The sequence below is a fragment of the Macaca mulatta genome, chromosome 4 (assembly GCF_049350105.2).
Source record: "Macaca mulatta isolate MMU2019108-1 chromosome 4, T2T-MMU8v2.0, whole genome shotgun sequence".
NCBI classification, from domain to species: domain Eukaryota; kingdom Metazoa; phylum Chordata; class Mammalia; order Primates; family Cercopithecidae; genus Macaca; species Macaca mulatta.
This window is the reverse complement of record NC_133409.1, coordinates 179,895,632-179,921,831: the sequence shown is the minus strand read 5'-3', so window position 1 is coordinate 179,921,831 and position 26,200 is coordinate 179,895,632. Positions and strand designations below refer to the sequence as shown.

Below are 26,200 nucleotides of genomic sequence, written 5' to 3'. Positions count from 1 at the left end.
CTTACTGAGTCCCGTCTGCACCTAAGTGAGTGCCCACTATAGAATCCGGCCCTGTTGATGGAAAAATGCAGCCCAGTACTCGGCACTTGCTGACCTGGCAATCACATGAGCATCCACCGCATTCCCGGCACTGAGCTGGGTGTGGTGCCCTTCCCAACTCCTAGGACCTGACCCACCCAACACCTGAGGCCAGATACTTCACCCTAGCGGCTGCTCATTCATCCCAAGATCCAACCAGCAAACTGTCCAAGGAAAACATGAGCTTCAAACAGTCCAGCCGCAGAAAGTCACCGAATCTTATAGCAAGCATCCTGGGTCACAAGGAGACAAACCCTTCCCAGCCAACGGACTGGGTTCCCATGACCCAGAGCCAGGACAGGGAGGGCTTAGGAATTTAGGGGCTTTGCTCCAGAGGAGAGTCAACTGGTACTGTCTTCCCTTCCACCTGTCTCCCCAGCCCTCATCACCACTCTGGAAACAGACACTCACCTTTCATTACCCCTTCAGACAAGTAAACAGTGTTTCCCTCTGGGTAAACCAGAAAGTCACAAAGCCTCCCCTGAGCAAGATGACAGGGAAGGGGGAAACTCCTCTGCTTCTGCCCTCGAGGACAGCTGCCTTTTCTGCAAACAGCTGGCCGATGGGAAGCTTCCCACTGGGGCCAACTGGCCTCTGGGTGCTTCTCCCTGCAGAGCCCTCGAGGAAGCCTGCCCTAGCCACCAAGCAGCTCAGCACTGAGCTGGGGCTTCAGACTGGGCAGTGGGAGCCCCCAACACCTTTCTGTTTCCTACCTGTCTTTCTTCCTCCTCACTTCCTGGGGACCTAAGAGGCAACCTCTCTCTCCCTATCCCACCTATCCGAGGACGCTTCGGCCAAATCGACTCCCACCACCAAATCATGATGCCAACCCCCAGGCAAGCCCTGTGGCCCCTGGAGTTTCTGGAACCCTCTCTAGAATGTGGTTCACCCATGGGGCATCCCCTGCAGGCCCTGAATTATTATAGTACCAAAATATACCTTCCTTCCTCCTCCACCTCCTCACAGCCTGGCTTGCAGTTAGGCTAACCGTCACGGCTGGCATGCGCTGTTTTCATCAGATGAAAATGCGTGGCCCCTCTTCCCACACACTACTGTATTTCTGTTTGGTGAAGAATACTGAACACTCAACCACCCAAGTGCTTTAAATATCACTGAATCTTGGGAGGTGGAAAAGCAGAGTGGAGAAGATGAATTCTTTGAACTACTCAGAAATAAGCCTCACATGAAAGCAGGAAATTCATACTGAGTGGGCAGTGCTTCAAGCAACCTCATATCTTCAGGAAAGATAAGGTGGTGGCTTCTTGCTCTCGTCACTCTCTGATCACAGACCCGGGACAGAGCACCTCTTTCAGGGCTCTTGGTTCCTGTGATACATGAAGGCAGATGATCACGGTCACCTCCATCCCCTCTTGTGGGCTAAGTACATTCACAGTCCCTTGGTTCTTGGTCTTTGTGTTCTTTGAAGCACATAAAAGTCTGGTGGATGAGCAGGACCATAGTTGATAGAAAATTATTTCCCAGTGCTGGACGGCATAGTGACTCAGCATGCATGCATGCACATACATACATACACACACACACACACACACACACACACACCCCTACACCCACCCCAAAGTTTCATGAAACAATACTTAACCTTTATTGTGTGTGATGCACTTAATTTTACTTTTTTTCTTTAAAAATGCTGGGCAGGACCCACCCAATGGATTCTATAACCCTTAACCCAAGCCCTAATGTGTCATAAACTACAGTTTTAAAAGCTGCTCTAAAGTAGGGTTGGAAAACGATGACCCTCAGGCCAAATCCTGCTGAAGGCTGCTGTTTTTGTACCATGCGCTGCCTGATTTTACTCAGCTTGTCCCTAAGAATGGTTTTGACATTTTTAAATGGTTCAAGGCAACCAAAAGATGAATAATATCTCTTGCGTGAAGTGTACGTGAAATTGAAATTTTAGTGTCGATAAACGCGGCTTTTGTGGAATGTGGTCACACTCATTCACTTTCAGATTGTCCATGGCTGCTGTTGCGGTAGCAGGGAGTAGGTGAGGCAGAGACCGTCTGGCCTGCACAGCCCAGAATATTCATGTTCTGGCCCTTTGCAGAAAGCTTGGCCCAGGCCTGCTCTGAAGCTTTGACAGCTGCAGGCTGGATTAACTGATCCATTCGTCAAACTGGCTGTCAGAGCTAGCGTGTTTTAGTCTTCCTTCAGTTTCTAACAGAAAAATAGGCATTATCACTTAAAAAATGCAAATGGTGATTTTTATTATGAGAGCAGATTCCTCAAGGGAGACTGAGTTATTTTCACATCAGAGAGAGAAAACAAATGGAATTTCTTGGGGGTAATGGGGAGCTGGTCTCGCTGTCCTTCTCACTCCCATTCTGAGGTCAATCATCTTGTGTCTTCAAAGGGCACTTGAATTTTTAATCATCTTCTCTTACTGAGGCATTTAATTTGTGGTGAAAGAGAAAGATTTTTTTCTTAAAAAAAATCCCTTTTGAATTTACTAACTTATAATGGCGAGCCTGCATTTCCTCTACGCGAAGCAAGGCCAGGCCGATTTGAACAAATTCCACTTAAAATTCAAGAAACCCATGTGAGATGAAAAGTACCCTCAGAATGGCCACAAACAAAGACCTCATAAAAGGCTAATGCCGTTTGTATAGAATTACAGGAAAGAAAGTGAGAGCTAGAGAGGCCCCGCGGTTAAAGCCCCCAGCTTTTGTGAGGCTCAGGCGGGATGGAAAAAAAATCTCCCTATTAGCATTCTAGCCGGATGGCCCTTTGTCCAGTGTAATCGGAGTGCGGTGGAAAATGCCAGGCAATTTAGCCTCTTGGGGTGGAAAATGCAGGGGCGAAGGAAAAGGGTTGGGGAAAAATAATCTGATGTTATCAGCGAGTGCTGGCAAAAAGACAAGTCTCAAGATTTTATGGGGTGGGGGTGGCTGAGCTGGGGAATGAACACAAATCCTGGGGGTTGCCCTGAGCGTGCCAGGCAGCGGGGAACGTTCAGCCCACAAGTACAGGATGGTCAGGACTAATGAGCAGTCATCCAGGCTCAGTCAACAGCCCTCTGTGTGGCTTCCCGCCCACCCCTCCCACCCGTTGCTCTGGAAACCTCTCTCCCCTCGACCTTTCCTGGCTTTAGCCTAAGAACACGTCACTGGCCACTTCGAAGAGTCCGTAACACATCTCCTCCCCCAGCCATGCTGTCCCACAGGGTGGGCCCTATGGATGCCATATTTCTGCTGTTTGGTATCAAAACTGTCCCCAAGGAGACTTGCTACTTCATTCAGGACTGAGCCAGGAAACCCAGGTTCTAATGCATTCTCATCAAATGCACATGACCCCCATGTGAGCAGGAGGATGGGAAGCAGGGCCAAGGCCTCAGCTGCTGCAGTCATGGGGACCACCCTGAGGCAGATGGAGTTCCCATCTAGGCCACACCGAACAGGAGAGCAGGGAGGGATGCTCTGGGAGGATGACTGTCACCTGACTGGCAAGGCTGCTCTGTTTCTGAAATGGGAGTCAAGGCGAAAGCACCCCATGGCCTCCCCTCCCCAGACAGGGCTGCTGGAGTGCTGAGAGGTGGCAGAGGCCATGGGCAAACCAGGCCCGCCAGGACCACAGATAAGGAAGGGAGGAGCAGGGCAGGTTGTGGAAGGAGATGTGAGAGTGCCTCTTGTCCTGCTGCTCTGACAGCGAAAACCACACACACGGACATGTACAGACACACAGACACTCACAAACATACACACACAGACATGCACAGACGCACACACACACACATAGCCATAGACACTCACAAGCATGCACACACAGACACGCAGACACGCACACACACACAGCCACAAACACAAGCACATACAGACATGCATAGACACACACACACACATATGGACATAGCCACCGAAACTCATCAGCATGTATGCACAGACACACACAGACACATATTGACACATTCACATACACAGCCACACACACACATAGGCATACTCGCAGACACACACATACACAGAGAGAAAGAGCAGGTGAGCACACGCTGAGCCCCAGCCATACGAGCACATACCAACCCCAGCCATAACAAAAGGGAAAAAAGGCTCTGATCTCTGCCTCATTCTTGTTTCTCCATCTGAAAATGAGAAACCTGCTACTGGGTCTCACCTGAATCATGGAAAATGGACTCACTTGAGTCCTTAAATCATACTCTCACAGCATAGGAAAACTGCCAAGCTTCCTGGAGGTCTGAGAATAAATGGTGTTGCTTACAGGTGTTCAAAAAGCAGAAAAATGACAATTCTTTAATTAATCTACGTGAAGGAAAAGCACACAGTGCAAACTCACGGCCAACAGCAGTTTAGAGATGCTCTCCGGACACGTGTGGACCAGCCGCACGCCCTGCAAACACCTGGGAGGAGGTCGGTGGCTCCTGTGACCTGCACATTGCTACCAGAACCCCTGCGGTCAGCTTGTCCCAACAGGACTTTGTTGCTGAGGAACAGGGTCAACATTTGATTAATACAGTGATTATATTCACTTTTTGCCTTAAATTTTAAGACTTGGTACCCTGTTCCTCAGCAATGACCAGACTGTGTCAAGGGATGCAAAGTCTCACCCGTGAGTCGTCCGCTTAATCTAAAATTACGTATAAGTATTACTACTTCCTTGTTCACAGGAATAATCTGTTACTCTTGGAGACTTTGAAGGTAAGATGGCAAAGGGCCATAAAAGGCACATAACTGTGGGCCTTTACCTGGCTGCCTAAACCGAAACCTGGTTTTCCAGCATTTGAACAAAAAAAGGGAAGCTGTGTCTATGTTAGATTTCCTGTACCACAGCCAGAACCCCAATGAAGAGGTGCTGCCTGGTGCTCCCGCCTGCCAATCTTGCCCTCTTCTATGGCATTTTTGTTAAAATAACTTCCTGTGTCTCAACATCTGGCTTGAGCTGTTTGGCTTCAGGCCTGAATCCCACTCAATGGGAAATGCCGTGACCCTCGTGCTGGGCTTCACGACGTCACCTGCTCGATTCAGGTGTTCATTATGCTTTACAAAATCACGTATATAAGACTATTACAAAAACAGTTCAGCTGAAAATCACGAGACAAGGGCTACTGGAGTTTTTGTTCCCAAATCACTAGATCAGTCAAAGCGATACCTTTCCAGGTAAGGGGATGTGCTCTCCTTGTCCCCTTACTGAAGCTATGATGTGGCTCTACTGCCCTGTGCACTGCCACCCAAATGTACTCATGTGATTTCTAGCTTCCAGGGTTGCTGTTCCCAAAGGCTCCCTTCTCAGGAAGCAACACCATTCTCCCACGTTCTTAGTAGAGGCAGACTCTCCCCTCTACGGCCAGTGCTTCCCAGGACCCCAGTTCTGGCCCAGAGCATGACAGCATTGAGGAAGCCTCATGCAGAGGCTCCTTACAGATCCCAGACTACCAACTTTTCCAGGTCTCCTATGCGTGGGCTGCTTTACTTTTTCTAAGAAGGCACAAGGAAAAATGCTGTTCCTTGGGCAGGTTGACTGAATCCTGATGTGACAGGTAGCTAAGACACTTATCTGGACACATAAACCTCCTTGGCAGGTCTGAATGGATTGTGGAAATTTAGATGGTGATCACATGTGTTTTCTCCTTAGAGTTGGTGTGGCCAAGACAAGAGCCACAGGCAACTTCTAAGCAGAAAACACATACGGGCTCACACACAGAACACACAGCATGGTCCAGCCCCAACAGAGAGGCAGTCAGGACTTTGGATGGGCAAAGACACTCTTTTCAAGACCCTTCAAAGGTAAATTCAACAGGAAATGCACATTTATGGAGGAGCAAGTGACTAAAGGCACTCACGGACTCTTCCTTCTCTTACTTGAGTGGCTTTACATCTTTACATGAGGTGGGTTGGGCAAACAAAAGAAAATCTCAGGAAGATTCAGATTCTCTTTCCATGTCCCTGCTGCATTTAGTAGGTGCCTCTACCATAGTGACCGCTGTGCTGTGGTCAGATCCATCCATATAGTAGAGACTCTGTGCCTCGAAGGCAAGGCAATGTCTTTCCATTCTCAAGAGACCCAGCGTCCAGCAGTCACTCAAGAAAGGATGGATGAACCATTTATTAGTGAGTAAAGTAATGGATGAACTGAAACACAGTCTGTTTATAGTTGAGGTCCCAGTAAGAGTGTTAGGGGGAAGTCAAGGTGTTGGAGGGGTTGCTGTAGATTTCAATGATCCACACCATCTCTAATTTCTTACTAATCAATCAAACAGTGAATGTCTAACAAATGGGGAAGGTACTACACTGGGCCGAGTGGCCACATAACGGGTTGCTGAATCTCATAATTCAACATCACCTTCTTCAATTGACACTTGTCTTTCCATGTCTATTATGCAGGCAGCCTCATTAGTTCATGGGTAGACAACACGCAGAACAGACAAAGTAGGACCTGAGGGCCAGAGGGCGACAGTATCAACTCTGCCCCTAAAAGCACAAGGCATTTGGACAATTTGTGCTGTAGTCTTTCCTCTAAACAGGCAACAGGAAAAACAAAAAGAGCCTCCTACTACCGGGTTTACAAAACCACAAACAAAAAACCCAGCGCCTCTCCAGATGGCAGTATTCAAATCCTTATCTTTGGGCTCCTGCCCTCTATCCACTTGGAAACGGTTCCCTCTTTGTGGCTGCCACCCTCCCCCACTAAAAAAAAAAAAAAAAGTCTCCCTCCAAATACTATCCAGTAGCTCTTCAAATGAAATAGGATGAATAGAGAGGCCTTGATACGATCAGTTTTCTCATCTTCAAACTGGAAATCAGAAATAATATCAGAGTAAAGAGATTGACTTATTAGGTCCAGTGAGAAGCCTTTGAACTTAAAAGACAGGAGGAAGACAAGTATGCTGTGCATGGGTTCTTCACATCCTATTCTGTGCAGCACAGCAACCCTCCCTGGGTCGAGAAAAAACACCTCTATGACAATCTCTTAGAAATATAAATGTATTTATAGATAGATATTTTCCCTCTTACCATCTGAATAAGAGAACAGGACGTTCCTGGGCAGAGGGAAGTTACTGTGTGAAGGCCAAGGTCATAACAAGGTTACTGTTCTCCTGAGTCTGGGCCTGGTCTGGGCCCTCCCGCCCTGCTCGCTGCATCTGCCCCACTCCCAGGTTCCAGAGCTAGGCCACTTGACACCTGGTCAATCCTTTCTGTGCCTTCCCAAATTTAATCTCAATTTCCGGTTCATCTACTATTCTCCTTTGCTATTTCTTAAGTCCTGGGCCACGGGAGCCCAAGGTCTCACTCAGCCCTACACAAACCCCAGCTCTCAAAGCCAGCCTTGCTCTCACTCATTCCCTGTCTCCGTACTCACACGGAGGAGCCACTGGATATGATGCTGAGGTATAAAAAAAGAAGGAAGTTCAGAAAAACAAACACAGTAGGACAGCATCTGTAGAAATTTTTTTTTTTTTTTTTTTAGGGGGACGGAGTCTCGCTCTGTCGCCCAGGCTGGAGTGCAGTGGCGCGATCTCGGCTCATTGCAAGCTCTGCCTCCCGGGTTTACACCATTCTCCTGACTCAGCCTCCTGAGTAGCTGGGACCACAGGCGCCCACCACCACGCCCTGCTAATTTTTTGTATTTTTAGTAGAGACGGGGTTTCACTGTGTTAGCCAGGATGGTCCTGATCTCCTGACCTCGTGATCCACCCATCTCGGCCTCCCAAAGTACTGGGATTACAGGCATGAGCCATCGCACCCGGCCAGAAAGTTTTTTTAAAAGGCAAAACCGTACAACACAGTGTTCTAGATGTGGTAAAACCTAAGGAAAACTCATGGGGATGAAAAACAGCAAATAGCGTGTGGGGAGACTTGTGGACAGGGGAGGGGGAGAGGGAGGAGGCGTGGAGTGGGAGGGGGAGGCGGCCTGGGGCGTGAGGGTGGGACTTATTAATGAGGCTTGTTTCTGAGTTCGGGTAGCAGACACACGTGACATCAGAAACATCTCATAGTTAACCATGAAAGAAACCGAAGCATGCGTGCTGTCTCCGGAGGGCTCTCCTTCCACGTGCCAGCCCTTGGGATCTGGATTTCTGGCTCCTGGAAACATTCAAAAGGAAACGGTGGGCCATGGAACAGCTGACAGGATTGGATGGTAAAACAGTGTCTTAGATCCAACCTCGGTGCCTACAAGGGTAAAAGGCCACAGTCCCGTCTCAGAGATGGCAGCAACCTCATCCAAGGGGCAGGGGAAGCCTCAGAGGAGTGATTTTGGCAGCCTCTCACTTCCTCATTTGCCTCTGAAAATAAAGCTGACCCTAAACTTAGCCTCTCCGCACTACCCTCCCCGCTGGCTTCTCCATTGCCCTGGGCAAATCTTCAGCCCCAGAGACAGCAGTGTTTATTTTAGAACCCAACCCGCTGGCCAGGACACCATCCATGTGAAACATTTCTTCCTAAGCCTGAAGCTTTGCTGTAACCATGTTGTCTTCATTCTTATTGGCTCAGCGGTGAGATGGGCTGGCTTCAACCTCCCGGTCTTGAAACTTGCCCAAGATATCAACAACCACCCGTAATAAGGTGCACGATCACGCTCAAGCCCTTCAGAGCATCTGTGGATGTGTTACCTCCTATGCCCTCACCAAATCCTATAAATAAGAATATCAAGTAGTATCCCCATTTCCGAGATGGGAAACAGCCCCTTCAAAGGTCAGGCCATGGACACCGTGATGCAGGCGGTGCCTCTAGGAGAGGTGCAGGCTTCTAGATCCCAACTGTTGTGGTTTGTTCTAAAGGCTGCAGCAGCCTGAACCATAAAGACAATTTTAAAGCAGTAAACCTAGCAATACAGCCTGGAAGAGAAAACCAAAACAGAACCAAAAAACCCCAAAACAAGGCAGGCACTGTAATGAAATGCTCACATTTACTCCAGTGCCCACATCTGCATTCCCAGAGTCTCAGAAATCCAGCAGGATTCCAATGCCATGGGAATATTTATCGCTGTTTTTGCCAAACAAACTCCCTTACCTTAAGCAAAGGTCAAGTACACTATAAAACTCCCAGTGCAAACAACCGGTTGCAGGACTCATCCCAGCCTCTGTAAAGTCTTTGCTAATAATTATCCAGACAGCTTTCCTAATTTTTATTTTTAAATGGGGGTGTGGCTCAGCAATAGTATGATAAGGGATTAATTCCCTTATCAAGTAGCATGAGGAAAGGACTGCAAATACAAAGTAGGTGTGTTCTTCCTGGCTTTCTACCTGCTGAATTAGGCTCAGGTCTTACATGATTTCCAGAATTGGACTACATCTACTGTGTTTACTTCATTCTAAATATCAAAAAGATGTCTAAAAGCTTGCCATAAAAAACGTAGAATTTCCCTTTCTGGTTACCAACCTGAAAGCTCCTTAGTTTAGGGACTGTGTCCTTACTTAACAAACCACGCCCAGCTCCTGGTTCACAGAAAACACTGAATAATGACAAATCATGGAAAACAGAAGGAGGCTGTGCATAATGAATACATTTCATTCACTTATTCAGCAAGGAGGATGAGTTAGCACCATGCCACGGGAGATGCCACGATGCAGCCACAGCACCGGCCTCAAGGGGCTCAGAGTCTGATGGAAGAGACACGTGCCTGTAAGACACAGATGGGGTCCTGTGCTGCAGGAATGCAAAGAAAGGGAAGAGGCCTGGGGAAGACTTCACCAAAGAGGCAGCATTTGGATTTTCCCTTAAGGGAAAAGTAAGTAGGACTGCCCTGCCCTGTGGGTGAGGGGAAGGGAAGAGTCATGGGAGAAGAGTTTTCAGAGAGGCAACCAGCTCTTGCAAAGGCGGCCAGTGCAGAAGGGGCTAGACAGGTTAGGTTCTCAGTATCAAGTCCCCGGGATGGAGAGAAACTGGAACCTTTAAACACTGTCGGTGGGGATGCAAAAATGCCGCAGCCATTATGGAAAACAGTACGGCTGTTCCTCAAAAAACTAAAACTAGAACTGCCATATGATCCAGTGGTTCTACTTCCGGGTACTTATCCAAAAGAATTGAAATTAGGATCTCAAAGCACTTGAGGTGAGCGCTCCCATGTTCATTGGAGCGTTATCCACAATAGCCAAGGTATGGAAACAACGTGCAGGGGTCCACTAATGCGTGAATGGACACACGAAACACAGTGAGAAATACAACGGAATATGATTCCGCTTAAAAACGAATGAAATTCTGACACATACGACAACGTGGGTGAACTTGGAGGAATTATGTTAAGTGAAACAAGCCAGTCACAGAAGGACAAATACTACGTGATTTCACTTACGTGAGGCATGTAAAAATAGGCAAATTCAGAAAATCAGAGAGTGGGATGATGGTTGCCAGGGAGTAGAGGGAGGGAGACGTGGGGAGTTGCTAGTCAACGAGCATCAAGTTTCAGTCAAGTGAGATGAAGAAGCTCTGGAACTCTGCTACACACATTGTGCCTATAGCTCACAATACTGTGCTATACACTTTAAAATCTGTTAAGAGGGTAGGTCTCATGGTAAATGTTCTTACCACAAATAAAATAAAATAAGATAAGATAAAATAGGCCGGGCGCGGTGGCTCACGCCTGTAATCCCAGCACTTTGGGAGGCCGAGGCGGGCGGATCACAAGGTCAGGAGATCGAGACCACGGTGAAACCCCGTCTCTACTAAAAATACAAAAAATTAGCCGGGCGCGGTTGTGGGCGCCTGTAGTCCCAGCTACTCGGGAGGCTGAGGCAGGAGAATGGCGTGAACCCGGGAGGCGGAGCTTGCAGTGAGCCGAGATTGCGCCACTGCACTCCAGCCTGGGCGGCAGAGCGAGACTCCGTCTCAAAAAAAATAAAATAAAATAAAATAAAAAGAAAATAATAAAAATAAAATAAAATAAAATAAAAGGCCCCAGGAGAGTTTCTGTTTCATCCACCCAGGGAAAACACCAGAAGGAGCCACAGCTCCAGTGTGGAAGAAGTGAGAAGGGATCTGCCATCAGGGGCTGGAGGGATGGTGGGAGCCTTTGTCATTCCAAAGGGAAGCCCTGGTTCCCCTCGGCACAGCGTCCTGGGTGGTGTCTGCACCCTGAGCTGCCGCCCATTGCATTTCCACGTCAGCGCCATGTCAGGTGCGCTCTGCCAATGTCTAATCATGTCTCAGTCATTCAGGATGAAGAGAGAACAGGGAGTTCAAAATACATAACTGCAAAAATGAAAGCTCCTTTATTAATTTAACGCAACACAGAGATAGTCCAGAACAACACAGGCTGCATCCAGAATCACAGATCATTTCAACTAAGAAAAAGATGGGCACTGAGAAGGAGAGTGAGGAACACGCCAGCTGAGACTCATTTCATTCTAGGACAGTACTAGAATGAGCGTCTCACTGGGAATTCACCGCCCTCAGGCAGATAACAGATGCTGCTAAGCTATGCTAGCTGGTGTTGCCACATTTATTCTTCATCACTGAGTGGTTCTTCTCAGGTCACACATGTAACTATCCATCTGAATGCAAGTTTAAAACAAAACAAAAACTGAAGAGGACATACAGATGGCCAAGAAGCACATGGAAACGTGCTCAGCATCACCGTCATCGGGGCAATGTACGTCATAGCGACAATGCGGTCCCCCTTCACATTCATCATGACAGTGGCCGCTGTCAAACAAACAGAAAATAACAAGTGCTGCCAAGAATGTAGGAAGCATTTTTTCTTTTTTCTAATTTTCACTCTTTTTTTGTGCTGAAGACATTATGTATGCTACGTGACGTAAGCCAATCACAAAAGGACAAATATTGCATGATCCACTTAAATAGGTTCTTAGGTAGTCAAATTCATAGAAACAAAAAGTAGAAGGGTGGCTGCTTGGGACTGGGGGATGGGAATGGGGAGTGTTTATTGGGGACAGAATTTCAGTTTGGGAAGATGAATAGACCTCTGGAGATGAAGGGTGGTGATGGCTGCGTAAAAATGAGAATTACTTAATGCTACTGAAAGGTACGATTAAAAATAGTTAAAATGGTAACTTTTATGCTGTGTTTATTTTACCATGATAAAACAAACACCCCCTCCAAATAAAACAACAACAAAAAAGGCAAGTCCGTAGTATTGGCCTTTGAGAGCTCTGGCCTCAGCTGTGCCCCGCCCACCCATCCACCCAAGGATCCTTAAACTCAGGAGGATCAGATAAGCTCAATCACCAGGAGGTGGGGTGAGTCACAGAGCTCATTGCATTACCATCCTTGGGGGCATTTATCTCATGTGCCTTAAAATACAGAACTGCATTCTCATACTCGGGTTTCAGGCAATGGTTCAACAGTGGAGGGAGGTCGGGGCCTTTGCACACATCCAAGTCAACCTCAACAGTCTTAGTCCACACATCTCTGTATTTCTGGTCACTTACTGCTATGCTGACTGCACATCTAAGCCCCAGATACTGTCCCAGTTATTTAGGAGACAAAGAGGCCCACGAGCTGGCCTGAGCCCCTAAGGGGTCCTCAGTGATGTCGACATGACAGATGTATAGGCACCCCCATGCAGACAGGCCCCTCTGATGGAGACCTGCGTCCGGCCAGGCAGGCCCACAGGTGGTGTGGTCATCCAGGGCGGGAACAGGATTGGACAAAGCCTTCCTTCAGGCAAAGATGCTGGGGTGGGGAATGGATGCAGCAGGAACAGGTCAGAGCGGGTCCTGGGGTGATGAGAGATGCTAGTGAGCATCAGCAGCTGCGGGGAACTCGAGGCAGCAGGGACATCCAGGCCACAGAAAGTGTCCCACATTTTATATTCCTGTTGTTTGTATATTTTCTATTTCTACCTCCTCCCATTTTATGCCTGACTCCAAGTTAAATTGTTCAAGGACTTAAGACCCCAGCCAGCTGTGACTTAGATCAGGGTTTCTCCCGCAAAGGAGCCTATAGCAGCGTCACATAGAATACATCCCCTCGACCGTCTTTCTACTGAAAAAAAAGAGAGAGGAAAATGTGCTTCAATAAGAGGGACATGGGGACCCCAAAGTCCTGCCCTCCCTTTAGAGAAGCTTAAAGACTCCTATATCACTCTTATTTTTTAAGGAGTTGGGTCCCTTCCATCTGTGGCCATGGCAATTCATCCCACAGCCTGTTCTCCTCTCTCGAGAGCTGTCCTGGCTCAGGCTGTGGCTGCCTCAAGCAGCATGGTGTGGCCAGGTTAGGAGCAGGATGTCACACAGAGAGGGGCCCAAAGTTCAGCTGCTGGGAAAGGCCACAAAGGCTGGGGTCCCAGAAGAACAGCGACCTGCCTGCCATCTGTTCTATCTCTAAAACTCTGGGGTTCGAGTCTCCAGACTTAGCTTCTGTCCCTAGTTTTACAAAGGACAAGCGGCTGGGCCCATTAGTCTCTCTGCATCAGCAACGCTTCACTCTCATCTGAATTCAGACTCGAAAGCCCAGTCTCAACGCAGCAAGCCCCATGGGATCCAAGAAAAACCGCTCCATGCATCTGTTACCCGGCTGTCTTTTTGCTGAATCACATTGTTGGGGCAAGAAGAAACATGAGGCCATCTCAACAGATCACATAAGGCACCCACGCCTGGAACACCGGTAAGGCGGGAAACACGTTCTCACGCTAGGACCTAGGGAGATAAAGACACGGTCCCCACTCTGAGGGATTTACAATCAGGCATGGAAAATACTCCACATCCAACACCACACTGCCGCGTGCTGATGGTCACGCCAGAGTGCACACAAGCGCTGTAGAAACACAGAGGAAACCCATCAGGTCATTCTGCACACCTTCCCTTCAGATTCATGTGCTTGTCAGCAAACTAAAGGCTCTGGGAGGTCCTCTAGGGAAAAATAAAGTTTTTTTTTTTTTTTTTTAAAGCAAACTTTATAAAAATTAGCATGCATTTTAATCAGGGATTGAGGCACCCACCAAGGATACTGTTTCCTGAACCAAGCAGTTGTGAACCAGTCAAACGCCGTGACCTTTCTGGGATCTCTCCATGGCCCTGGGCTCCGTGGGATTGAGATTCATGAGCACAGCAAAGCCCCCGTCCCATCTCTTTAGCAAGGCAACACAAGAATGGAACTTTGGGGCCAGGCAGAACCCCCAAGATGCCATCTACAAATCTGGCCTCTCCGTGTCTCCACCACACAGAGTGAGGCTGGGAGAACCAGAGCCCGGCTCTTCCCATGGAGAAAGGCTGCAGGTCCCAGAAGCATGCAGACCTCCAGGACCCAGGAGAGGAAGCATGAATGAAACGCAGACATCAAGGACCATCGAATAAAGATTTCGAGGGCAAGGGGAATGGGGCGGTGGGGACAGGGGAATGTCCTGTGCCAGCTTTTGCCATGACCGCCTCTTTGTTTCCATGTGTGCATGAATGAAATATTAAATAGGCTTGGCCAATTAACAGCCTTTCAACTCCAGACTGCTCAGAGCCCGAGGAAGAGAGTTTGGATCTGCATTCCCACTTGACCCACTCAGCACTCGGCAGGCACAGCATCCTGTCACCGCGTGAGTGTCCTGCTAACCCTACTTCTTTGGAAGCTGGCCACCCTGGCTGGGTCTGTGCCCACCACAGCCAGCCCAGGCAGCCCAGCCCCTGTGCCTATAGCAGGTGATGCCCCTGCCTGAGAACATCTACCCAGGACCCTTCATTGCACCCCAGGACATCCCGCAGCCCTGCCTGCAACTTCTGATGAGTGTCAGAAACGGACTCTCCACTCAACTGGGACGTGAGGCATAGCACGCTTAGGCAGGGGCATGTTTTTTTGTGACTTATGTCTTTGCCATTTTAAATTAACACAAAATACAAGAGCAGTTGGGTCTCCCCTCCACCAAAGTCAGTTTTCTCTTCCTGAAGCCCTGGCTGGCCTGTCCTCACCAGGCGCAGCAGCATGGGTGAGCTCCGGTAGCACAGCCCATGTGTCACAGCAGGATTGAATGGTCAGCAATGGTCTGTAGGGCTCTGTCCCAGGGGCCAGGCCACCACCAGAACAGGACCTAAGACAGGCCCAGGCTTCCTCCTCGGGGGACTGTGATGCCCCAGGACAGGCTGAGGAGAGGCTGTGAGGGAGAAGGGGAGGGGATGGAAAGGAATGAGCAGGGATATGGGTCATGGGCTTTGCCCCCACCCGTGGCCTGCTGCTCACCTTGATGTGATAGGCTGCTGCCCGTGGCCGGCCCTGGGCCCAGTGTGGGCACCTGGCAGTCACACCCAAACTAGGACACAGCACCTTCAGCACTAAGGTGCCTGCTTGCGATTCTCCAGAGGACAATGCCGCCCCATAAAGGAAAAAGTACTGCGTTCCAGCCTGGTCCTTCCTGGCTTCAACCACTGCCACGTTCTGGAGAGAAAAGGGGGTACTTTTCTGGGGCGGTGGTGGGAGCTGCCTCCTTGGCCTCGGCTCAAGTGCCCCTACTACTCTACTCTGGTGCCCCTGGCCCCGTCCTGGTACTCTCTGGGGCACTAGCTCTATACTCTACTCTGGTGCCCCTGCCCCCATCCTGGTACTCTCTGGGGCACTAGCTCTATACTCTACTCTGGTGCCCCTGCCCCCGTCCTGGTACTCTCTGGGGCACTAGCTCTACATTCCAAAAGGAGACAGGACATGGGGCAGAGCCAGGGACTGGCCGATCCTCACAGGCATGAGTTGCCTCTGGGCATGGCAAAGGCATGAAGGACATTCGGGTGTAGCTGGTGGCCCCAAAGGGTACTGACTTTATCTGGCCTGGCCCATGGGCCCACACAACAGAAAGCTCTGGCATGGTCTGACATTTGGGCATCTTACCCAACAGAGCTTTTGCCTTCCCTCTCTCCCGGGGCACTTGCACGAACCTCTTTGGGATGAGTCAAAGGTAGTAGAAAGTTCATTATCTGCACACAAATATGCAATATTGTATTGCTTGGAAATTAACACTAACTGTTCTTATGGTGCCACCAAACACTTGACAGCGTTTTATAGCTTCTAAAACCTCTCCATGCATATGAGTGCATTCGATTTTCATGGCAACTAGGTAAGACATAATAGGCACAATTCCCATGTTATACTTCAAGGAACCAACATCAGCTCTCTACAGTAAATTACTCAAAGTTCCAGAGCTAAGAAAGCCTCAACTTTAGGACCTGAACCTAGGTTTTCTGACTCTAGGACAAAGATTTTTTATATATGTTCCCTCCTTAAAAAAAAAAATCATTCCCTTCTTTAAAAAAAAAAATGAGGTCACACCAAGTGCAGGCTCCCTGGTCACACCATGTGATGAGGTCACATAGGATGCATCTAAATTCAACACAGAGGTGAGGGGGGCATAGGGAAGTGATCCTATTGCTGTGTTTCCAGGCTCAGCGAGAGGTCTCACGCATGCAGGGCGCAGCTGGAGGGGGCAGTTCGCTCCCAGCTGAGGCAGCCACACAGGAGCAGGAGGCACCTGACAGGAGAAGCACAGCACGGAGAGTGGCGGGAGATGAGCTGGTGTTGTCCACCATCCGGGACGTGTGGGCTAAGACTCGGAATCTGGCCTGGGGACAGTCAGAGCAGCTGAGTGGACATGAAGCTGAAGAGTGATGCAATGGGTTTGGGTTTGGAAAGCTCACTCTGGCAGTGCAGTGGAGAGGGGGAGGGGGACGGCAAAAAAGGGCAGAGGTCCCTGGAATGATCTGAGCCCCAGGGAGCCAAGGGGACATTAAAGGGCAGAGAGAATGAGGCACAGATGTCTGCTGTATAGTTTATTAACTAATAAACTGCCCTATGGCTGGGCGCAGTGGCTCATGCCTGTAATCACAACACTTTGGGAGGCCGAGGCAGGCAGATCACCTGAGGTCAGGAGTTGGAGATCAGTCTAGTCAACATGGTGAAACCCTGTCTCTACTAAAAATACAAAAAAAAGTTAGCTGAGCGTGGTGGCACACACCTGTAGTCCCAGCTACTAGGGAGGCTGAGGCAGGAGAAGCACTTGAACCCGGGAGGTGGAGGCTGCAGTGAGCTGAGATCACGCCACTGCACTCCAGCCTGGGCGACAGAGTGAGATCCTATCTCAAAAAAAAATAAAAAATAAAAATAAAAAACCCATAAACGCCCTAGCTCCAGACGGACATGACCTCTGTTCTTTGTTTAATTTGAGAAAACACAGGAGGAGACTACAGTGAAGCTGCTTTGACACAGAACAGAATTTCCTAAAATACTGGCTTGTAGATCCAGTCCAGGCAGGCACTTGGTCTTGCTGAGACTGACTGAATAAGTGCTACCATTTAGGTGCTGGAGATGAAGCAGTGGGCAGACCCGGTGCCCTTGTGTAGCACATTCTCTATTTAATAGTGTTTCTGGCAAAGAGCTAACACTAAAGAAAACAAATTAGACCTATAACTCTGGAAATGATCCTCCTGGATTTTCCAGGAGAATCCTACTAAAAAATATTCTTTTCTGTTTTTCCTATAGACAAGGGCTGAACCATACGTTCAGTCTTTCCTCCTAAAAACTTTAAAACATTAAAAACATAGTCATCATGTCCCTAATGCATGCATCCTCAATCTAAGTCTACTGGAAACATCAGCAACAGAAGGAAAAAGGAAAGCAGAAAAGTTTATCTTCCGGCTGACATACTTTGCTAACCAAAGACATGTTAGTTTCTTATCTGCTATTCACTTAATTGCTCTCTGGATCCTTTAAGTTGTCACAGTAATGATGCTGTGTTGGAGTGTGCATGGCATCATGCAATAGCAGAAGACACGGTGGAAGGACCACGGGTGTAGTGTCAGCACCAGGAAGAGAAGGGTATGGCCGGGCGCAGTGGCTCATGCCTGTAATCCCAGCACTTTGGGAGGCCAAGGCGGGTGGATCACGAGGTCAGGAGATCGAGACCACCCTGGCTAACACGGTGAAACCCTGTCTCTACTAAAAATACAAAAAATTTTAGCCAGGTGTGGTGGCACACATCTGTAGTCCCAGCTACTAGGGAGGCTGAGGCAAGAGAATCGCTTGAACCCGGGAGGTGGAGGTTGCAGCGAGCTGAGATCACACCACTGCACTCCAGCCTGGGTGACAGAGCGAGACTCTGTCTCAAAAGAAAAAAAAAAGAAAAGAGAAGGGTATGAGGTATGATGTCACTACGTTAGGGCTGTGTAGCCTTGGTTCACCTTGGGAGCCATGGTATTCTCCTCTGTTAAATGGTGTTAATTATTTAACTCACAGTGTTGTGGGGAGATGGGTTAATGCATGCTCAGTCCCTAGCACAGTTCCTGACTCAACAAATCACTTCTTACTTTATTAGCATTATTACCACCAGTGGTACATGCAACCTGACTGTTCCTGAGTTATTGCTACTCAAGCTATCTCATGTGGACAATACTTCTATGCAATCTATGTGATTGCTGAATTTCACAAAACTTCACAGACCACTCTCATAAGCTAAACATCAGTCCGAAATATCAGCCTCAGAGAGCGACTTACAGCACAGAGCTTAATAATTCACCTCCCGACCTCATCCCCGGCAGAAGCCACCACGAACCTTGGACAGGCAGGATCCTAGCAATGGTGGGTAAGACCGAGTTCAGGCAAGTGGCCTGTCTCCCACCCCACCCTCCACTCAACAGGAAAACTTAGTTGGTATTTGTCAGTGTTACTCAACTCCCCCGGCAGAAATCATTTTCCTCCAGAAGGAAGGGCAGGGGGGATTAACACCAGGTCTTAGGCAGTGAGCGGATGAACAAGAACTTACTTAGGTGCAAACATGGCAATCAATCATGGCAAGCACCCCGCCAGCCCCTGAGGAGATGCCTTCTGTCTCCACCAAACATCGGCTAGCAAACCTTCAGAGGGAAGCGCGTGTGTATTTTAAAAGAAATGCTCTTTTCCCTGGAGCTTTCTGCTTCCCTGAGGTGATAACTGCATTAGTGGCAAGAGTATCAGTCTCATGGCCTGTAGAAGGCCAAAGTACATTTCCAAAACAGTCCAGAAATCAAATTTTTGAGGCAGGGTAAAGGGTCAGTCTGGTTCAGTTAGTTGGGCATTCAAAGCCTGTTCTTTGGCCATCATTGGAAACGTCTGTCTTTTTGCTCATGCTTTACCGTGTAATGGGAAATGTCTATTCCAATATGCCATCATCTTGGGCATTAGCAAGCTGGATGTGATGGCACCTACAGGGTTGTTCTCCCATTGCCCTAGGAACAGGCTTCTGCAGTACCTGTATCTCATTCCTTAATTCTCCCCAAAATCAGTGCAGGCATATGGCAGCCTGGTCAGGACTGAGAGGCATCTGGGTCTCAGAGAGTACATAGAAGGGGCGAGGCAGCTACTCCATGACTTTACAGTCCGGAGAGCAAAACACTCAAGTTCCCATCGCACAGATGAGGAGCCTGAGGGACGTAAGTTAGGTTGCCGAAAGTCACACAGCTCACAGCGGCGGCAGAAGGGCTTAGAGTGAATTCTAGGTGAGGTTTTCCGGTGGCTTCTATGTGGAAGAACTCCTAACTATTTGTTAGCACTTAAAGACTAGTCACATGAAATAAAAGAGGAACCAGCCTCCATCAACGCACCCAGTGACCCTGACTGGGACCCAAATCAGTAATAACGTTTCCTTCTGCTTAGTACAGGGAAAAACCCGACACTGGACTCTGTGCTTTTCTCACTAGGTCAAGTCTCATTTTCCTGAACACTGAGTCCTCTCTGCTGTCTCAGCCTCACTCAGAAATGTCCATCTCTCTGTGTCTTCACCAGCAGACTGAGAGGCCCAGCACCCATCACTGGACTTGAGCAAGGTCAAGGTGACTGAAGGCAGAGAGCAAAGGAGAGTGGCCTTGGGCTGGGAAGTCACAACGGCTCGTTTCCCACCCTTTTGGACAAATGCTGTTTTCTGGAAACAGAAGGTTTATTTGCATCCTTGGTCCTCCATGACAAAGGGCTTGATAGCATCTGCATCTTGGGGACACGTTCCCCTCTCCAGCCCCTCACACCCTGTTCTTCCACATGGTCCCGGTGCTGGCAAGGATGCAGGCCAGGTTTCCCTGCGAGGCCCTTGCACCCCATGCTCAACCCGAGCTGCTCCTTGGCCATGTAATTTTCAACCTGAGATCCACGAATGTGTTCAGGGATGCCAGAGGCCTCTGTCACTTTATGCGAAACTCTATGCACGTGTGCGTGTGTGTGTAAGAGATGTGCATTTTCCAGGGGAAGGACCCGTAGATGCCATCAAATTCTGGAAGGGGGTCTCTGACCCAAAAATATTGCTAAGAATCAGAAGTACTGCCTTAGAAGGAGCTTTCCCTTCTGTCAAATTGGCCACATTTCAACATAAAGTGGGTCACGGTGATGAAAAGCTGAAAAAGTTAAGGATGGGCAATTTAATTTGTAAGATCTCAGGGAAATTGAAACAAATCCTCCAATGCAATAAGTTTTGCAAAAAAAAAAAAAAAAATTCCAATAGAACAGGGAATCATTAGCTGTGAAAGGGATGGGGGTGGGCAAGAACAGTATGAGTGAGGAAAGACAGCAAGCATTAGTAGAGATGCCAAACAGGAGAGGAAGTCCTATCAGGCCAGGCAGAAGCAACCTCTTCCCAAGATGTGAGTGGCCGGGAAGGTGGGTGCGTTATGCAGCTTGTTTAGGCTGTGTACCAGTTCCTATTTTTACTTAAACCTACAAAAATGACTATATGGCAAGGAAGAACCTGCTGATGCACCAGAATTGCTCAGAGTGATGAGCTAATTCAAATTCGATGGTCTTTCCCAGAGATGGCTCTATTTTTAACCTAATTCTGTCACTACAGTGTGAGGTTTACTTTTTTTTTTATGAAAATACTTTTTCCTTCTTAATATTCTCATGAATAATTTAGCCTCACTGATAATTCCTCTAGTCTTCTTCGAGAATTTTGTGTAAAGATGTGGTGACTTTCCTGGGTAGAAGGGAACTGGTAACAACCATGTGAATTCTTGTCCCCTGCTCGCCTAGTTAAATCTAAAGGGTTAAAAAAATGGTGGCACAAAAAGGACTACAGTCTTAGCATTCTAAAGGTCACCACCACCTCCTTATAATTTTTCTCCAACCCTTCAAGGTAGTGTCCACATCCACAAATGTTTTCTAAAAGTCCTTGGATAACTGATTAGAAGTAATGGAACAGGAAGGCCATGGTGGCTCACACCTGTAATCCCAGCATTTTGGGACGCCAAGGAGGGTGGATCACCTGAGGTGAGGAGTTCGAGACCAGCCTGGCCAACATGGTGAAACCCTATCTCTACTAAAAATACAAAAATTAGCTGGGTGTGGTGGCACGCACCTGTAATCCCAGCTACTCAGGAGGCTGAGGCAGGAGAATGGCTTGAACCTGGGAGGTGGAGGTTGCAATGAGCCAAGATCATTCCACTGCACTACAGCCTGGGTGACAGACTGAGACTCCGTCTCAAAAAAAAAAAAAAAAAAGTAATAGAATAAACATATGTTTAGGTTCTCATTTGTAGAGACCCTGGACTAGTCCACACAAGCATTTTAACCCAAAAACTGTTGGAATGCTTCATACTTAGAATGTGTGTGTGCACATGCATATGTAAACATGGCTTCAGTTTTAGTTTCTAAGTTTTAGAAAACCATTTCTTAAGCATGACTATTTTTTCTTGTGAAAATTTCCCTTACACGTAGGTACATCTCCATATTCAAGAGAAAAAATAATAAACAAAAACTCAGTATGCTGTAACCACAATTAAGATTTGTTGAGCATCACACTTTTCTTTTTGGAGGAAGAGGCAAATTATAAGAAAATAGATCCAATTTTATCAGGTTGACTATTAGAAAATCAGCTACAATAGACTTTGCTGAATTTCACTTTTTGGAATATACATTTCCATTAAACAAATTCCTGGTTGGGATTTTTTTCCCCTAAATTTATTTTTTTCCCCCTAAATTTATTTTTTCCTTGGATTTTCTTTTACAAAACAAAAAGAGGTTAGTCATATGTAGGAAGGCAAAAAACCTTTTAAGAATTATGCTTCTGTGGGAAATAACTGAAAGGGAAATTATTTAACAGTACAACTAAAATGCTTAAAACAAGCTTTGGAGAGCCGTGACTGTGGGTCTTCGAGGAACTGCGAGGCTCACCTGGGCAGCAGGGATGCACATGCCTTCCAACGGCAGGTGGCCCACGCCTGGTTCTCACTTCGTACAAAGCTTTCTCTGCACAGGTGTGGAAAGCAAGGCTCACTCACACCGGAGACAAAGCCTCCAGGTGTGCTGCAACGGCCAGCTTTGCTGCTCTTAGGCTGCTGCAGCCACAGATACACACACGCCGTTGAGGTGGCAGCCAGGTGGCCTGCGGGGCAGCTGGTGCCCAGCCCCTTCAGCATGCAGTGGTGGGAGCTCCTGGCTCCCCTCACTGCCTCTCACCTGACTCAGGCCTGTGTGCCCAAGGCCAGCTCAAACTCCAAGTTGAGCAAGTCCTCACGATGACCTTGAGTGTGCCTACACCTGCTTCCCTTGCAAACATTTAATGCAGAGAAAACGTCAATTGTGGTTTGGCTTCAATAACTTGATTGATCTCTTAAAACCAATAGGACTTTCAAAGGCAGGACATCACGACTCACTTCTCTGCAGACCTGCTGAGGGGTATCTGACAGTTGAGCCCCACTGCCACCTGCGTTGGTCCTACCACGGCACAGTAGGCCTAAGGGGTGATAAGCAGGGACTATTAAGTGTTCAATTTCCTGAAAACATTTCCTACCTGAGATTTATTTACCATTCAGCTAATCCCAGCGACGTGGCCTTGTTCTTCAGAATCACTTTATTTTACTTAATCTCCAAGAGATACCACAACACGAATATGAACTTACTTGAAACACAGTCTTGGGGAGCCTCTGCACCTCACCTTCCTCTCCTTGAGCTGACGAGCACTTTATTTTGATGTTTATCTGGTGCCATGGTAACTTTCATGACTTGCGATTTACTTTTCAGACTCAGAAGTGATTACGGAAAGTCATTTTAGCAAATAATTATTGAGTGCCTACCAAGTGTGGGAGATAAGAAGATAAATAAGACGTTGCTTTCCTCAGATGGGCACAAGTCCGAGTGCCAAGGGCTAGACTAGAAATCTGCAAACTTTTCCAGAAAAAAAGCCAAATGGCAAATATTTTAGGTGTTGCAGGCCACATGGCATCTGCTGCTAGAAAGCAAAAGCTGCCATAGACAATGTAAGTGAAGGGTTGCCAGGGCTGTGTTCTAATAAAACTTTATTTGCGGACATTCAAATGGAAATTTCCTAAATTTTCATGTGTCACAAAACATTGAACTTTTAATTTTTTTTCTCAACTGTTTAAAAATGTAAAAACCATTCACAGCTTCCAGGCAGCAAAGAAAACAGGCAGCTCTCTTTGGCCAGTGGGCGGGGGCTTAGACTACTGGATGGACCCTCAGACCTGCCCCTTACCAGCTCTATGGGTGGAGGGGAATTGCCTGAACTTCCTGAACCTCAGTTTTCTCATCTGTAAAATGGGGATAAAAATCTTTGTCTTGTGGGTTCTAAGAATTAGATACTGAAACAGAAAACACTGAACGTTAGCTAATCTCCTTCCTTGATGATGTTAACCACACTGATACAGCAATAACAACTAACCCTCCTGAATATTTATTTCCTGCCAGGCACTGTGTTAAGTGCTACCTACTTTTTACAGTATTTTATCTAACCCAAGATGCCATCGATTTTAAGATGCACCATTACTGAATGTACCACTGAGAAAGGAAAAGCTGCGAGTTAACCTCTGACACAGCATCGACTGTAAGATCCCGATTCACAAATGCTCAAGAGTATGTGTGTTTTGGAGGATGCATCTTAGAATCAATACAATATGGTATCTTCTTTAATCCCACAACCATCCCAGGAGGTAGGTACTCTCATCATCCCTAATGTACAGTTGAGGAAACTGAGGAACAGTTCCTAGCCCATGCTTAAACAGTTAGGAAGCATCTGTGCTGAGGCCGTGAACCTGGGTAACCTAGTCCAGGATCTGAGCTCTGCCTCAAGGGCACAGACTCCTGTGAGGAGGCTGAACCACTTGGGACTCTGAATATGCAAGGGAAGGGCAAGGAAGTCTGAAACAGGGTGAACACCACCGGGCCAGTCAATCTCATCCCTCTGGTGTTTCAACGTGGGGTATGAATGCAGTAACAGATAACGGGGACTCAAAAATATGGAATAAAAGTAGCAAGACACAGGAAGGTCTAAGCCTGCAGGTTCCTCCTGATGGCTGTGCTGGGAAGGGAGAATGGGAGTGGATGCTGATAGCACATAACGTGGACAGAGCAGGGCACGAGGAGAAGCTCAGGGAGATCTTTCTTACACTTAAGCTTTACTGTCTTGTGTGGAAGGAACACATGTGGGTTGTGGAGTTCAGGGGCCAGAGACCACCCTGGAGCTCGGTTGTGTACTGCGTCGTGGCCTGAGGAAACTGTGGCTCCCCCCGTGTCTCACATACAGGGCCCTCAGCACGGACTGCAGCCTCCTAGCTCAGCTGTGGGCAGCAGGTGAGACCATGAGCATCTCAGGGAGTGGGAGCATAGCCTGGGCGTTAGGTATGGAGCCTTAGGGTGTGCAAGTCATGGGACAATCTAGGCTAACATTCTCTTCCAAATTCTGACTTGTTTTTATTTCACAATGTCGATCTCAAATCTCTCTCTTCATTATATTTCATCACCAAACATTTATTAAATACTTAAAATATGCTAAGTGAGCGTCAGGATTCTTCCTGTAAAACTCCAATTAGCCAAAAGGTTGCCCAGTCTGTGCCTTCAGCCTATGTTATCATGCAGGAAAGAATTAACCCAGCAGTTCTGAGGCTGTTCTCCTTAGGAAGGCCTGCTTGTGAGGCTGGCTCTCAACTGGCATCTGGGAAGTTGGATTCCGGAAGGGTTCCTACCGTCTCCTAACAGATCTTCCCTAAGATGTCTCACAAACAATGTGGATTATGCCAAGCACCTGTTTTCCTTCTGGGAGTCTGGGATTTTGGCATGCACCAGGCAGCCTGTGCCTGTGTGACCAGTCCCACAAAACCCCCTGGGCACTAAGTCTCTAGCGCGATTCCCCGGTAGACAATCCTGGACATGTGCTGTCCCATGCGGGGGAAGTCAGCACATCTTGTGTGACTCCACTGGGAGAGGGCTCTTAGAAGCTTGTGTCTGGTTTCTTCTGGACTTTGCCCCATCTGCTTTTCCCCTTTGCTGATTTTGCTCTGTGTCCTTTTGCTGTAATAAATCATAGCTACACGTACAACTATATGCTGAGTGCTGTGGTTCCCAGTTATTCAGCCAACCCGGGGGTGATCTTGGGGACCCCTGACACAGCCATCCTCAGCCAATTCATTTCAGAATACTGTTCTTCTGGAGTAGTGCTTTGTGAGGCATAGGAAGGCCTGGGAGAGAGGTGGAGGGCTCTTACTATACCCATCCTAAATCAAAAGAAGAAGAAGCTGGGAAGAAAAAGAGAAGAAGAAGAAAAAGAAAGAAGAGGAGAAGGAGGAGGAAGAGGAAGAGGAGGAGGAGGAGGTGGAGGTGGAGGAGGAGGAGGAGGAGGAGGAGGAAGAGGAGGAAGCAGCAGCAACAACAGGTTATCTATCGTTCTATTCAGTGTTGACCAGGCAGCCATTACATGCTCCGGGGACAGTGACACTGTGATCGCTGCCCTTCAGAAACTTACAGTCCAGTAAAGGAGGCAGCAATGGAGATGATGATGATGGCAGTAACAGTTACCAGTGGACATTTATCTGGTGCCTACTACATGCCAGGCACTATCCTAAGCACTTTGACATTAACTCCAGTAATCCTCATGGCAACTTTGGGAGGCAGGTACTTTTGTTATCTCCATCTTTATAGATGAGGAAGCTAAACACAAAAAGGTTAAGTATCTGCCCAAGGTCACAAAGCTAGTTCAGCAACATATTCTCTGGTTTCAAAATCTCACTCCTCAACCATTATATCATACTGCCTTTCTCTGGACATAGAGAGAGGTCTGCACTAGCATAAACATAGGCCCAACTTTACTGCATCTTTTTCTTTTTTTAAAATAGCATTTATGACATCCTCTCCAGCACCAGAATGATTTGTGTGCAAGTCTGAATGTCCATGTTGGGCTCTCAGCTGTGTGTCCAGGCTCACACCTGGTGCATCTTTGGGTCCCCTCCCTGGCACCATGCACATGGTAAGCGGTTGGACGCCAG

The 26,200-nt window shown here is 47.8% G+C and overlaps 1 protein-coding gene across 6 annotated transcripts in view; it reads right to left on the bottom strand.

Annotated features, from left to right (window-relative positions):
• Positions 1-26,200, bottom strand: part of SLC22A23 (solute carrier family 22 member 23) — a 193,147-nt gene that overhangs the window by 83,507 nt on the left and 83,440 nt on the right. Inside the window, exon 4 of one of the 6 annotated variants that reach the window (XM_078001002.1) lies at positions 5,936-8,129. The exons of 2 other annotated variants lie outside the window; for them this stretch is intronic. In XM_078001002.1, coding sequence (XP_077857128.1) covers positions 7,852-8,129 — 278 coding nt within the window. In that variant the 3' untranslated portion in view covers positions 5,936-7,851. Of the gene's footprint in view, positions 1-5,935; positions 8,130-11,012; positions 11,688-26,200 lie in introns of those variants that run through there. 3 more of the 6 variants (XM_078001004.1, XM_078001003.1, XM_078001005.1) reach the window with 3 other exon arrangements.